This window comes from Lucilia cuprina, chromosome 2 (assembly GCF_022045245.1).
Source record: "Lucilia cuprina isolate Lc7/37 chromosome 2, ASM2204524v1, whole genome shotgun sequence".
Taxonomy (NCBI): Eukaryota; Metazoa; Arthropoda; class Insecta; order Diptera; family Calliphoridae; genus Lucilia; species Lucilia cuprina.
The window spans coordinates 65,479,391-65,492,855 of NC_060950.1; the positions used below are offsets into that span (position 1 = coordinate 65,479,391).

At 32.7% G+C, this 13,465-nt stretch overlaps 2 protein-coding genes across 2 annotated transcripts in view; both read right to left on the reverse strand.

The window, feature by feature from the left end:
- Positions 1-1,879: 1,879 nt before the first annotated feature.
- Positions 1,880-9,316, reverse strand: LOC111681949 (protein ref(2)P). Its single transcript, XM_046952548.1, is given in 5 exon segments — positions 1,880-2,390; positions 2,461-3,271; positions 5,101-5,336; positions 5,374-6,189; positions 8,626-9,316. Coding segments are annotated over 5 exon segments (2,181 nt in total). The 5' UTR covers positions 8,792-9,316; the 3' UTR covers positions 1,880-2,238.
- Positions 9,317-10,472: 1,156 nt separating this feature from the next.
- The window catches only part of LOC111681969, a 20,743-nt gene continuing 17,750 nt past the window's right edge, over positions 10,473-13,465 (reverse strand). The window contains exon 4 of the mRNA XM_046956154.1: positions 10,473-10,502. Coding sequence (XP_046812110.1) covers positions 10,473-10,502 — 30 coding nt within the window. The remainder of the gene's footprint in view (positions 10,503-13,465) is intronic.

Below are 13,465 nucleotides of genomic sequence, written 5' to 3' on the forward strand. Positions count from 1 at the left end.
TAGTTTAGTTCTACTTCAGTTCAAGATCAGTTCTAGTTTAGTTTAGTTTTAGTTTAGTTTTAGCTCAATTCTAGTTCCGTTCCGTTCGAGTTCAGTTCTAGTCCAGTTTCAATCCCGTTCTAGTTTTGTTCAACTTCCGTTCTAGTTTTGTACTAGTTTAGTTGTAGTTCACTTCTATTGTGTTCTAGTTCAGTTTCAATTCAGTTCCAGTTCCGTTATGGTTTAGTTAAAGTTGTGTTCTAGTTCCGTTATAGTTGAGTTCTGGTTCAGTTCTAGTTTATTTCTAGTTCATTTTTAGTTCAGTTCTAGATCTGTTCTAGTTCAGTTCTACTTTAGTTCTAATTCAGTTCTACTTTAGTTCTAGTTCAGTTCTACTTCAATTCTAGTCCTGTTCTAGTTCAGTTCTAGCTTAGTTCTAATTCAGATCTAGATCAGTTTTAGTTCAGTTCTAGATAAGTTCTAGTTCGGTTCTATTTTAGTTCTAGTTCAGTTCTTGCCCAGTTCTAGTTCAGTTTTAGTTCAGTTCTTGCCCAGTTATAGTTTAGTTCTAGTTCGGTTCTATTTCAGTTCTTGCCCAGTTCTAGTTTAGTTCTAGTTCAGTTTTAGTTCAGTTCTAGATATGTTCTAGTTCGGTTCTATTTCAGTTCTAGTTCAGTTCTTGCCCAGTTATAGTTTAGTTCTAGTTCGGTTCTATTTCAGTTCTTGCTCAGTTCTAGTTCAGTTTTAGTTCAGATCTAGTTCAGTTTTAGTCCAGTTCAAGTCCAGTTCAAGTTCAGTTCAAGTTTAGTTCTAGTTCAGTTCTAGTTTAGTTCTACTTCAGTTCAAGATCAGTTCTTATTCTGTTCTAGTTCAATTTTAGTTTAGTTCTATTTCAGTTCTAGTTTAGTTCTAGTTCTGTTTTAGTCCAGTTTTAATTTAGTTCTAGTTTAGTTTAGTTCTAGTTCAGTTCTAGTTTCGTTCTAGATCAGTTCTAATTCTGTTCTAATTTAGTTCTAGATCAATTCTAGTTTAGTTCTATTTCAGTTCTGGTTCAGTTCTAGTTCAGTTCTAGTTTAGTTCTAGTTCAGTTCTAGATTAGTTCTAGTTCAAAGCTAGTTTAGTTCTAGCTCAGTTCTATTTCAGTTCTAGTTTTATATCGACATAAATATATTTAGTTCAGTTTTAGTCCAGTTTTAATTTAGTTCTAGTTTAGTTCTAGTTCAGTTCGGTTCTAGTTCAGTTCTAGTTTCGTTCTAGATCAGTTCTAATTCTGTTCTAGTTTCAGTTCTAGTTTAGTTCTAGTTCAAAGCTAGTTTAGTTCTAGCTCAGTTCTATTTCAGTTCTAGTTCAGTTTTAGTTCAGTTCTAGTTTAGTTCTAGTTTAGTTTAGTTATAGTTCAGTTCTAGTTCACTTCAAGTTCAGTTCTAGTTCAGTTCTAGGTCAGTTCTAGATGATCAGTTCTAATTCTGTTCTAGTTTAGTTCTAGAACAATTCTAGTTTAGTTCTACTTCAGTTCTGGTTCAGTTCCAGTTTCGTTCTAGTTCAGTTCTAGTCAGTTCTAAATAAGTTCTAGAACAGTTTTAGTTTAGTTCTGGTTCAGTTCTTGTTTCGTACAGTTCTAATATAGTTCTTGTTCAGTTCTAGTTTAGTTCTAGTTCATTTCTATTCTGTTCTAGCTCAGTTTTATATCAGTCCTAGATCAGTTATAGTTAATTTCTAATTTAGTTCAAGTTCACTCTAATATAGTCTTAACAGTGGGATATAGTACATCCCACAGTTAAGACTATACTATGTATTATAATCTGTATTATAATATAGACTAATAACTAGACTAGTATAATCTAGTTTAAAGTATAGTCCGGAAATTGTTTTTTTTTTGTAAATAAAAAAACTGTTAAAATTTTGTTGATTAATATGCGTTTATTGTATTAGTGAACCTGGAAACCTAAGTTTTCCACAGTCACTGTAGTTAATATTATGTGTTAACACATTTATATCGACATAAATATATTTGAATGATTATATATGAATCATATTAAACTACAAACTAATTAGATATATAAAAGAGTGAATAATTGAAAAATAAAACAAAAAATACACATAAAGAAATAAGGTTCCCTAAGGACCCACATAAGAAAAACAAAAAGTGTTACTACAAATTTATAATTCTTTGAAATATTAGAGAGTTTGGGAAAACCACTCCAGCTTAATATTAATAAAAAAAGATAGAGATACAAAATAAAGAAAATATTCAATATTTTAACGGCTACCACTACGTTGGGCCACAGACATAAGGTCTAAAGCTTCGGGTATATTGCCATTAACACTTTCCAATAATTGTGTTAACCAGGCGCCCTCATTACTGAAACCCATAGACATCATAGCATGGACAGCGTTGTTAATACGTTGATCTGTTTTGTTTTAGAAAATTTTGTATTAGATTTGTTTTCTTAAGTTCTTGATATCAACAGCCTAACTCACCGGTATGATAAACGGGTACAGCACGCTTTTCCTCGGGTTTATTGGGTGTAGCGGTATTGGTTGCAGCGGTTGTAGAAGTGGAAGTAGTTGTAGTAACTACTGGTTCGCTAGCAGTAGTAGTAGAAGTTATAGTATTTGTATTAACAGCTGAATCTGTAGTATTTGCAGTTTCCTTAGGGGTTTCCGATTCCTTGGCTGCTTCTTGAGCAATATGGGCTTTTAAGTCAGCACTTAATTGAGCAAAATCCATAACCTTTGATTTATCCAACGATTGTGGTGGTGTAGTCTGAGCTGAGTTAGCTGCAGAAGTTGTTTTATCAGAAGGAGAATTAGATGGTATTGTGGCGACATTGGTTTCTTTGGGTGCATCCAACTTAATAAAAGACTCAGAAACACTATCATTTTCACTATCACTGCCCAAATCATCAATTTCCACATGTGATGAAACATCACTTTCGGTTTGTTTGTTCGTATCCTTAGCTTGTTGCTGCTGTTCCTTTTCGATGAATTTTTCACTTGCGTTCTTCTTGTCACTACCCAAACTATTAAGGTTTGAGGAGACTGAAGATTTTGTTGATGATGTCGTAGAGTTCTTGCGTAAATTTGGATAAATCTGATTATCACCATCAATATTATCCATGGGATCTAACATTTTAGCAAACATATCGCTAAAGTTATTTAAAATTTGTATACCAGTTTTCATGTACTGGGGATCAAGGAATTGTGCCAATTTTTCCAATGAGGGAGATGGCAAAACGGGTACCACATTGGGTTGTGCTTCAGCATCGTTCGATGATGTAGTGGCATCAACCTTAGTGAACGAAATTTAAACACATTTTCGTAGTAAGTAAACTTTATTCTTGAAAATTTTTTATGGAATGAATTTTTGGTGAAATTTAACGATTTAAGTGATTTTTTTTTGGAAGAATTGCAGGTGAAAACTTTTAGTGAACTTTTTTGGTGAATATTTTTATTATAATTTTTTTTGAGTTAAGTTCTAGTTCTTTTCTAGATAAGTTCTGTTCTGTTCACTGTTCTCGCTCTGTTCTAGTTCTGTTCAAGTTCTGTTTTAGTTCCGTTCTAGTTCAGTTATAGTCCTGTTCTAATTCTGTTCTAGTTCAGTTCTAGTTCAGTTCTAGTTCAGTTCTAGTTCAGTTCTAGTTCAGTTCTAGTTCAGTTCTAGTTCAGTTCTAGTTCAGTTATAGTTCTGTTCTAGTTCTGTTCTAGTTCTGTTCTAGTTCTGTTCTGTTCTAGTTCTGTTCTAGTTCTGTTCTAGTTCTGTTCTAGTTCTGTTCTAGTTCTGTTCTAGTTCTGTTCTAGTTCTGTTCTAGTTCTGTTCTAGTTCTGTTCTAGTTCTGTTCTAGTTCTGTTCTAGTTCTGTTCTAGTTCTGTTCTAGTTCTGTTCTAGTTCTGTTCTAGTTCTGTTCTAGTTCTGTTCTAGTTCTGTTCTAGTTCTGTTCTAGTTCTGTTCTAGTTCTGTTCTAGTTCTGTTCTAGTTCTGTTCTAGTTCTGTTCTAGTTCTGTTCTAGTTCTGTTCTAGTTCTGTTCTAGCTCTGTTCTAGTTTTGTTCTAGTTCTGTTCTAGTTCTGTTCTAGTTCTGCTCTAGTTCTGTTCTAGTTCTGTTCTAGTTCTGTTCTAGTTCTGTTCTAGTTCTGTTCTAGTTTTGTTTTAGTTCCGTTCTAGTTCCGTTCTGTTATAGTTCAGTTCTAATTCTGTTCTAGTTCTGTTTTAGTTTTGTTCTAGTTCTGTTCTAATTATGTTCTAGTTCTGTTCTAGTTCTGTTCTAGTTCTGTACTAGTTCTGTTCTAGTTCTGTTCTAGTTCTGTTCTAGTTCTGTTCTAGTTCTGTTCTAGTTCTGTTCTAGTTCTGTTCTAGTTCTGTTCTAGTTCTGTTCTAGTTCTGTTCTAGTTCTGTTCTAGTTCTGTTCTAGTTCTGTTCTAGTTCTGTTCTAGTTCTGTTCTAGTTCTAGTTCTGTTCTAGTTCTGTTCTAGTTCTGTTCTAGTTCTGTTCTAGTTCTGTTCTAGTTCTGTTCTAGTTCTGTTCTAGTTCTGTTCTAGTTCTGTTCTAGTTCTGTTCTAGTTCTGTTCTAGTTCTGTTCTAGTTCTGTTCTAGTTCTGTTCTAGTTCTGTTCTAGTTCTGTTCTAGTTCTGTTCTAGTTCTGTTCTAGTTTTGTTCTAGTTCTGTTCTAGTTCTGTTCTAGTTCTGTTCTACTTCTGTTCTAGTTCTGTTCTAGTTCTGTTCTACTTCTGTTCTAGTTTTGTTCAAGTTCTGTTCTGTTCTAGTTCTGATCTAGTTCTGTTCTAGTTCTGATCTAGTTCTGTTCTAGTTCAGTTCTAGTTCTGTTCTACTTCTATTCTAGTTCTGTTCTGGTTCTGTTTTAGTTCTGTTTTAGTTCTGTCCTGGTTCTGTCCTGGTTGCGTTCTAGTTGCGTTCTAGTTAAGTTCTATTTCTGTTCTATTCTAGTTCTGCCCTAGTGAAATTTGATTCTGGCGATATTTTTGGTTAAAATTTTTAGTGAAATTATTTAGTGATAAATGCAATAAATATTTCTTATGAAAATAAGTTTTTTAAGGAATTTTTTAAATATTACCATTTAATGAAAATGTTAGATAAAATATAAAATAAAAGTATATAACTTACCTTTTCTTTAGTTGTTTCCTTGGCTTTCTCACCACCCTCTGCTGATGCTGAAGGAGTTGCAGTCATTGTGGCAGCAGCAGCACTGGCTGTTTGACCTGCAGCTGCCATATTTTCAGTAATATTTTTGGCTGCTTGTGCAGCAGATTCATGAGCAACTTTAGCCGCAATTTCAGCTGCTTTAATAGCAGTTTCATGAGCTTGTTGAGCTGCCAAATGTGCGGCAGCAGCAGCGGCGGCTGCAATAGGATTTTCTTGAGGAGTAAAAATGGGAACATTAGTTTGCAGTATTCGATGATGTAGTAGTAGTAGTGGTAGAGGTCGTTTGTGGACCTGTTGTTGTAGAAGATGTAGACTTAGTAGATGTCTGCGATTCACCCATGGCATGAGCTGCTGCAGCAGCACCACCACCCTCAGCCAAATCATGCATCATTTCATATAAATGTGAAAAGAAATTATTACGATGATGACGACGATGATGTTTACGACCATGATGACGTTGTTCTTTGCCATTACCATTAGGTGAGGCTGAGGATTTTTCATTATCTTCAGCGCTAGCGCCATTTGGTGTTTCAGTTCCTTCATCATCTAATACAACTGATATACCATTTTTAACAAATGGACATGAAGTTTTCGAACGTTTGCCATGTCTACGTGAGGTACGACCGGTAACATAGGCCTCAATAACATTAGGGCAATTGTTAGTGGGCATGCGTACCATCATATGTTCCGAGTGTATATGTTTCGATTCGCAATTTTGACATAAATCATAGTTAGGACATTGGATACACTTGTAACGGAAACCCATAATAGGAGCCATAAGACAAGCATCACATTCAACATGCTCGTGTACAGCAAAATCATAAGAACCAGCAGCTGGTGGTACCTTAGCTTGTTGCGAAGCCGATGATGACTTAGTCGAGTTTAGGGGTGCTTTAGTGGCGCCATCAGTTACAGTTGCATCAATTTTGGGTTGATCCTCTGTCTCCATACCAACAGGAGCGACTTGCAAATGTTGTCGTATGGAACGTTTTGCCATGAAAATTTCATAATCACATTGATTAACAATTTCAATTTCATCCTGATCCTCATCTGTAAGAAAATACAGTTTATATTTTAGTTTTTTTTGACTTTTATAAACAATTAAATAAAATTATTTAAATTCCTACCGGTTTTTGCAGTAGTTAAAGAGAATTAACGAACCACTTGTTTAAACAATAAAATCAATGATTAAGCAAAATAAACATACAGAGAGGGAGAGAGACTATATTATATATATACAGATTTGAAATATGAATCAATTGTTATTGCAAAAAAAAAAAAAAGAGCAAAACTTATATATATATAGTTCCAAACAAAAGAAAACAATAGCGTTATCATTTTGTATATATAATTAAAAGTGTTTAACAGGTTGTATGTATTTGTTTTGTTTGTAAATATAAGAAAATATCAAAATAAATTAATAACAGAAGATTATCGAAGACTATGAAAAACCACAAACTAAAAATATATCAAATTTTTTTTAACTATAAGGCATTTTATCAATTAAATGTTGATGATATTGAAAATTATATGAGTCATCAATAGATGTATGTTTCTTTGGACACACTCAGGGCAATGTGTTTTTGAAATAAAACAAAAATGATTAGCATGTCTTACGAGAATCGTCGGAACTAAATCAACACTTCCCCTGGGTAACAATCTTGTCGCGATGCTAGGGCTTACTTGCACTCTGTTGTCAGGACTTTATTTTTATAAAAAGCTCTCTTAAGGTCAAGGTGGTTAGAAGCAGTGCCGAGGAAGAGCATGAGTGACAGATTCCTGTAATGTGAACGAGCTTCTAGCGCTGTCAAAAGACTCCTTTGGAGAATCGGGAGCCGTTCAGAAATTTGCGGAGATGGATCTGTCTTCCGAAGGAGAACATGACATCAATGTGGAGTCTGTTCATGATCAGAAGTTAGAGTCATCCCCTCCTTCTAACGAGCCCAAGAGTTACCAAGGTAGCCACCCGACAAAAGGGCGTCCACATGGCTCGAATGACGTCAATCTTGTTTGGCAAGCCGCAGTGGAGGAATCGCCTAAAAGCCTTCCACGAGATCTTTTACATGCTAAACGAACGAAAGAGTACAGGACAAAGAACGACACCCGAAAATCTCTGGCCTTTCTGGCTACTATGGGGCAGATAGATCAGATGTCGTTCTCACCTAAGGAGAAGTACCTCGTCAAGGAGCACAAACAGAACGTTGATAGGTTCGAAAGAATCTACAGTCCTGTTAGTGCTATCTTGGGATGGTCTTCTCCTAAGAAACGACAAGCAGGTGATGAAGTTGTCCAGGTAGGCACTCAAAAGGGTGTGGGCCTTCAACATCCGCTGCTTGTCGTGACAGTAGGAAAAAGGAAGATAGTGTTCTTGTTGCCGAAGCGCTTATTGCCCCGTCATCCAAAGTGATTCCAGGTGCGAAGAGGGAAGGGAAACCTCCGGCTGCTTCAACTAAGGGTTATCAAAAGAGGACCGTTAGGCGAGTCGGATCTGGCGGTGGCAATAAAAAGGAAGATAGTGTTCTTGTTGCTGAAGCGCTTATAGTCCGGCTAGAGCTGTGGTTGGCAACAAGACATTATCCAAAGTGATTCCAGGTGCGAAGAGGGAAGGGAAACCTCCGCCTGCTTCACCTAAGGGTTCTCAAAAGAGGACCGTTAGGCGAGTCGGATCTGGCGGTGGCAATAAAAAGGAAGATAGTGTTCTTGTTGCCGAACCGCTCAGAGTCCAGCTAGAGCTGCGGTTGTCAACAAGACATCATCCAAAGTGATTCCAGGTGCGAAGAGGGAAGGGAAACCTCCGGCTGCTTCTCCTAAGGGTTCTCAAAAGAGGACCGTTAGGCGAGCCGGATGTGGAGGAATCTAGAACTCCAAGCTAAAGGGACCCTAAAAATCTTCGTCGATGGGGAATACTGCTACAAATTCGGCCAGCCAGCACTTCTAATGAGCCTCACAAGGGGACCACTAAAAAAGCTAGATCCGGAGATGATCAGTCGACCTCATCGTCGAAGAAAGTAAAGAAGTCCATGAGCCTGTATGGTAGCCTTCGAGCAGCGGTTATAGATATGAACATTAGGAACTGACTACTTTCCACATATTATATTACATTTGGGCCAAATTTAACTACATTTGTCTGCACTTTGACTACACTTTAAGAGAGAACGTTACATTGCATTGCAAAATTACATAGGTATTTCTTGTACAATTTTCACAAATATGATGAAATCTTTAAATTTACTTTGGATTTTAAAGATTTGGCTTTAAAATTTTGATTGCAATTTAAAGCAAAAACAATTGAACCACTCTCTTTAAACACAAATTCTCTTACTTTATATTATATTTATATTATTGCATTTCTGTGCTGGATTCTCTTAATCCAATAAGTTTATTGCGAAACTACGCATTTTCTTCGAAAGAACACAGCAGAAAATTGCAAAATCTTTAATTATTTCAATAAATTTAATAGATTTTTCTAAAATTTATAAAACTTACCTATCCAATAGGTACGAATTTCACAACGTGGCTGTTTGCGTTCCACAAACAAACACATTTCGATTTCCTTCTTCAGGACATGATAAGTGGGTGAAGGCATTTTTAAATAGGCATTCATTTTCTTGGCACCCGAATGATAGGTAATCTTAAGGAATTGTTGATCCATATTTAAAGTTCTTTTCTTAGCTTTTTGTATTTATTTAAGCAAAATACTTGTTTATAATTAAAAATTTCTCAAAATTTTCTATAAATTTGTAAAAAATTTTCGTTTTACGATGGATTTTTCTTTTAGCACTTTACACAAAATGTCTGATTGTTTTTTTTTTCTTTTTTTTTTAACTTCTTACAACACTGCACAGCTGCTGCTATTTTAATAGAATATAATTTCTGTGTGTTTTTTGTTGAACTTTTATTGCAAAACTGTAATACAATTCGTATTTGTTCGTTGTTTTTATATGAAATTATAGATGACTGTGTGCAAATACGCAATAATATTTACTCTTTTTGTAATGCAAAAACACAAAACTGTTTGTTGCTATTTCTCTTTAATAAAACTTCTCTTGACGTGTTCTCTGTAATTTTTAAATTTATTCTTGAATATTCTTTCAAATTTTTGTTTAATCACGGTTTGTTTTTGTTTATCATCAAAATGAAAAATACAACTAAATTGCAGACATAATGCTTCTTCTATTTTGTTGTGAAATAAATAAAAAACACGAAGTCACAGATGATGGAGTCGTTGCAATATTGCCAGATGGTTTTAATAAAAAAAATAAACATTAGAGATGCCAACTGGTACCAAATAGAAAAACTGTTTACAAAAGAGATTAAAAAAGTTTTTTTTTTTGTAAACTAGAACTGTTTTACTTCATTTCTAACTGAACTAGAATAACATTTGAAATTGAACTAAAAAAACTAAAGTAGAACTAGGGTTCTATAGTTGAAACGAAAAGTTGACTTTTCGACTTTTTGCATTTTATGAAAAGTCGACTTTTTGCATTTTATGAAAAGTCAACTTTTCGACTTTTTGCATTTTATGAAAAGTCGACTTTTCAACTTTCTACTTTTTGCATTTAGTAAAAGTCGATTTTTCGACTTTTTTCATTTAATTAAAAGTCGATTTTTCGACTTTTAATATTTTATAAATGGTCGACTTTTCGACTTTTTCCGACTTTTCGACTTTTCGACTTTTTTCGACTTTTCGACTATTTTCGACTTTTTCGACTTTTTCCGACCTTTTTTGACTTTTTTCGCCTTTTTCCGACCAGAGTTAAAAATTTATAAAGTTTCCAGAAGCGTAAATTTATAATGTTGCCATTTAACATTACATTATTATTATTATTATTATTATTAATATTATTAGTAAAAAAATTTTATTTATATTTTTTTCTGTTTGTTGCAATTTTTTGACTTTTTCCGACTTTTTTCGACTTTTCGACTTTTTCTGACTATTTTCGACTTTTTCCGATTTTTTCGACTTTTTCCTACTTTTCGACTTTTTCCGACTTTTCGACTTTTTTCGACTTTTTCCTACTTTTCGACTTTTTCCGACTTTTCGACTTTTTTCGACTTTTTCGACTTTTATTTACAAAGTCGACTTTTCGACTTTTTTTCATAGACGATAGTCGAGTTATCGACTTTTTTGGAACAAAATAGTCGACTTCGACTTTTTTCGACAAAAAGTCGATTGTTTGATTATTCGAAAGTCGATTTATAGAACCCTAAGTAGAACTCAAATAGCAGAAAATTAGAACTGAAATGAACAGAAAAAAATCTGACCACGATGAACTCCTAAAACGTGGCACCATTGTACACATCAGACTACAAAGTTTTTTAAAAGAAATATTTCACGGCGTTAAGAATTTGTGCACTGGAGTCTATAAAAATAAGAACATATAAAGAAATAATGAAATAGAACACCACTGTAACTTTAAGCAAAATCGTTTTTAAAACTTTATACTAGATTATAGACAAAGCTATAGCCTACAATAAAAAAAACTATAGCTTAGATGAACTCTAGTCCATAGTGTTTACAATAAACATCAAACTTCAAAGTCCGTTAAAATAATATATAACGGCGTAAACACAAGTTGATATGGTGAGTAAACAGATTTGAATTAGAAAACCGTTGCTATAATAGACTTTGATTTGATGGTCAAAAAAGTTCACCCTAAAAGTATGCTGTCGAAAATGCATTACTTATTGTTTGATTACGAAAATGTAATGTAAATATTTACATTTTTTGGTTTTTAACATTTTTGCTAATGCTTGTGATAAATAATAAAATTATTCAAAAATTGTCAAAAAAAATTAACTTTATCTTAATTAAACAAAAGATTAAAAAAATTAAAAAAATGCATTTTTTCTTTGAAAAATATATATGCTCAAAAACTAAACTTTACTTTTCTTTAGAGTTTGTTATTATGATAACAAAAAATTTTGTTTTTACCAAAAAATTTCTATTCATTTAAATAAATATTCTTTTTATTTACTACACATAAACTCAAAATAAACAAAATTCTAAAAAAGATAAATTATATTAAATTAATGTTATTGCTCTTTTTGTTTTTGTTTTTTTTAAAACCGTATAAATTATTAAACATTTTTCATTCACAAAAAATAAAGAAAAACTGTTGTTTTTGTTATTGTGTACTTGTTGGTATTCTGAAAGCATATTAATAGAATAATTATAATTTTCAGTTAATAACAATTTTAGTTGCGCTTGAGATTTGTTAAGGGTTAAAACATTTATTTAAAAAAAAGAGCAGCGCATAAAATATATAATAAATTTAAATAGTTATTAAATATTTTTTTTTACATTTTACAATGTATTGTAATGTTATCAGGTTTGTGTTTCATAATTTATTATTTAATTAAAATTAACGATTGTTATATGAGTGCAAAAAAAGTGAGGGCGTTTTAACGCACTGTACTGGAAATGGTTTTGAATTTTCTAATATATAAATATGGAGAAAAATATTCAGTTAAATTAAACGATTAAAAAAATCGAAATACAATAACTTATTATGATAAAATGAAATAAAATAAAAAAAGAAAACTAGAACAAAATCAAAAGCAAGTGCAATAGAAAAATTAAAAGAGGCTGAAAATATCCAATACAACAACTTAAATTTTTAGACTAGACTGTAGACTAGACCTACTACACTTTAGGCCAGAGACCAGACTACATACTAGATTGTACACCAGACTATAGACTAAAGACCAGAGTATGGATGTGTCTATATAGACTAGAATAGACTATATAGACACAATTAGACTGTACACTAGACTAAAGACTGATCTATAGACTAGACTATAGACTAGACTATAGACTAGACTATAGAATAGACTATAGAATAGACTATAGAATAGACTATAGACTAGACTATAGACTAGACTATAGAATAGACTATAGAATAGACTATAGAGTACACTATAGACTAGACTATAGACTAGACTATAGACTAGATTATAGACTAGAATATAGACTAGATTATAGACTAGACTATAGACTAGACTATAGACTAGACTATAGACTAGACTATAGACTAGACTATAGACTAGACTATAGACTAGACTATAGAGTAGACTATAGACTAGACTATAGACTAGACTATAGACTAGACTATAGACTAGACTATAGACTAGACTATAGACTAGACTATAGACTAGACTATAGACTAGACTATAGACTAGACTATAGACTAGACTATAGACTAGACTATAGACTAGACTACAGACTAGACTACAGACTAGACTATAGACTGGACTATAGACTAGACTATAGACTAGACTATAGACTAGACTATAGACTAGACTATAGACTAGACTATAGACTAGACTATAGACTAGACTATAGACTAGACTATAGACTAGACTATGACTCAACAGAACAATAACTCATATTTCTAAAACTCGCCGAAAAACGTGTGATATTTTTAGAATTTCACTCTTTTGCCAGTCTTTCATTGTTCTTCTAACGTTTGTTAAGTATTTTTTCTATTTTATTTATAATGGGTGTTAAAAATGTCCCCACCCATTTAATTGTATACATTTATTAACTAATTTTCTAATAACAATTACCCTTAATTATCTATTGATCTTTAGCATTATCTGCTGCTACTTTCTATTTTTCCTCGAAATAATAGTTCACCTTTTCAGTTTAGCACTTTTTTTGTTAAACGATATTACGATTTATTAATGAACGATTTTTTTCGTTTGAAAGATTTGTTCTAATTTAATTCAAAAATATTCATTGTTTAGAGGAAAAATAAACAAGAATGCACTGAAGCTTAACTGATGTTCAAAAATGATGTCTGCTGTAAAACAATTAATATGAAAAAAAAAAAAAAAAAATTGTGGAACTTTAGTTAATGATGTCAGGAAAAAGTCATTCTCTTTCCTTTTGTTTCAACTCTTTTATTGTTGAGTTTAATTCAAGCTTTAAGTGGGGAAATTATTGAATTTGTATGGAAATGAAAATTTGTTGAGATAATTTTGCTAAATTGAGAAATGAGTCATTAGATTCTATTCATTAAAGTTTTTTTTTAAGGAAGAGAAATTGAAATTATTTATGTAGACTAGACTATATTCTACACTGAAGACTATACTATATACTAGAAAATTCAAGACTATAGTTCAGACAATTAACTAGTCTACAGCCCAGACAATAGAAAAGAGTATGATCCAGACTATAGACTAGACTATAGACTAGACTATAGACTAGACTATTGACTAGACTAGACTATAGACTAGACTAGACTAGACTAGACTATAGACTAGACTATAGACTAGACTATAGACTAGACTATAGACTAGACTATAGACTAGACTATAGACT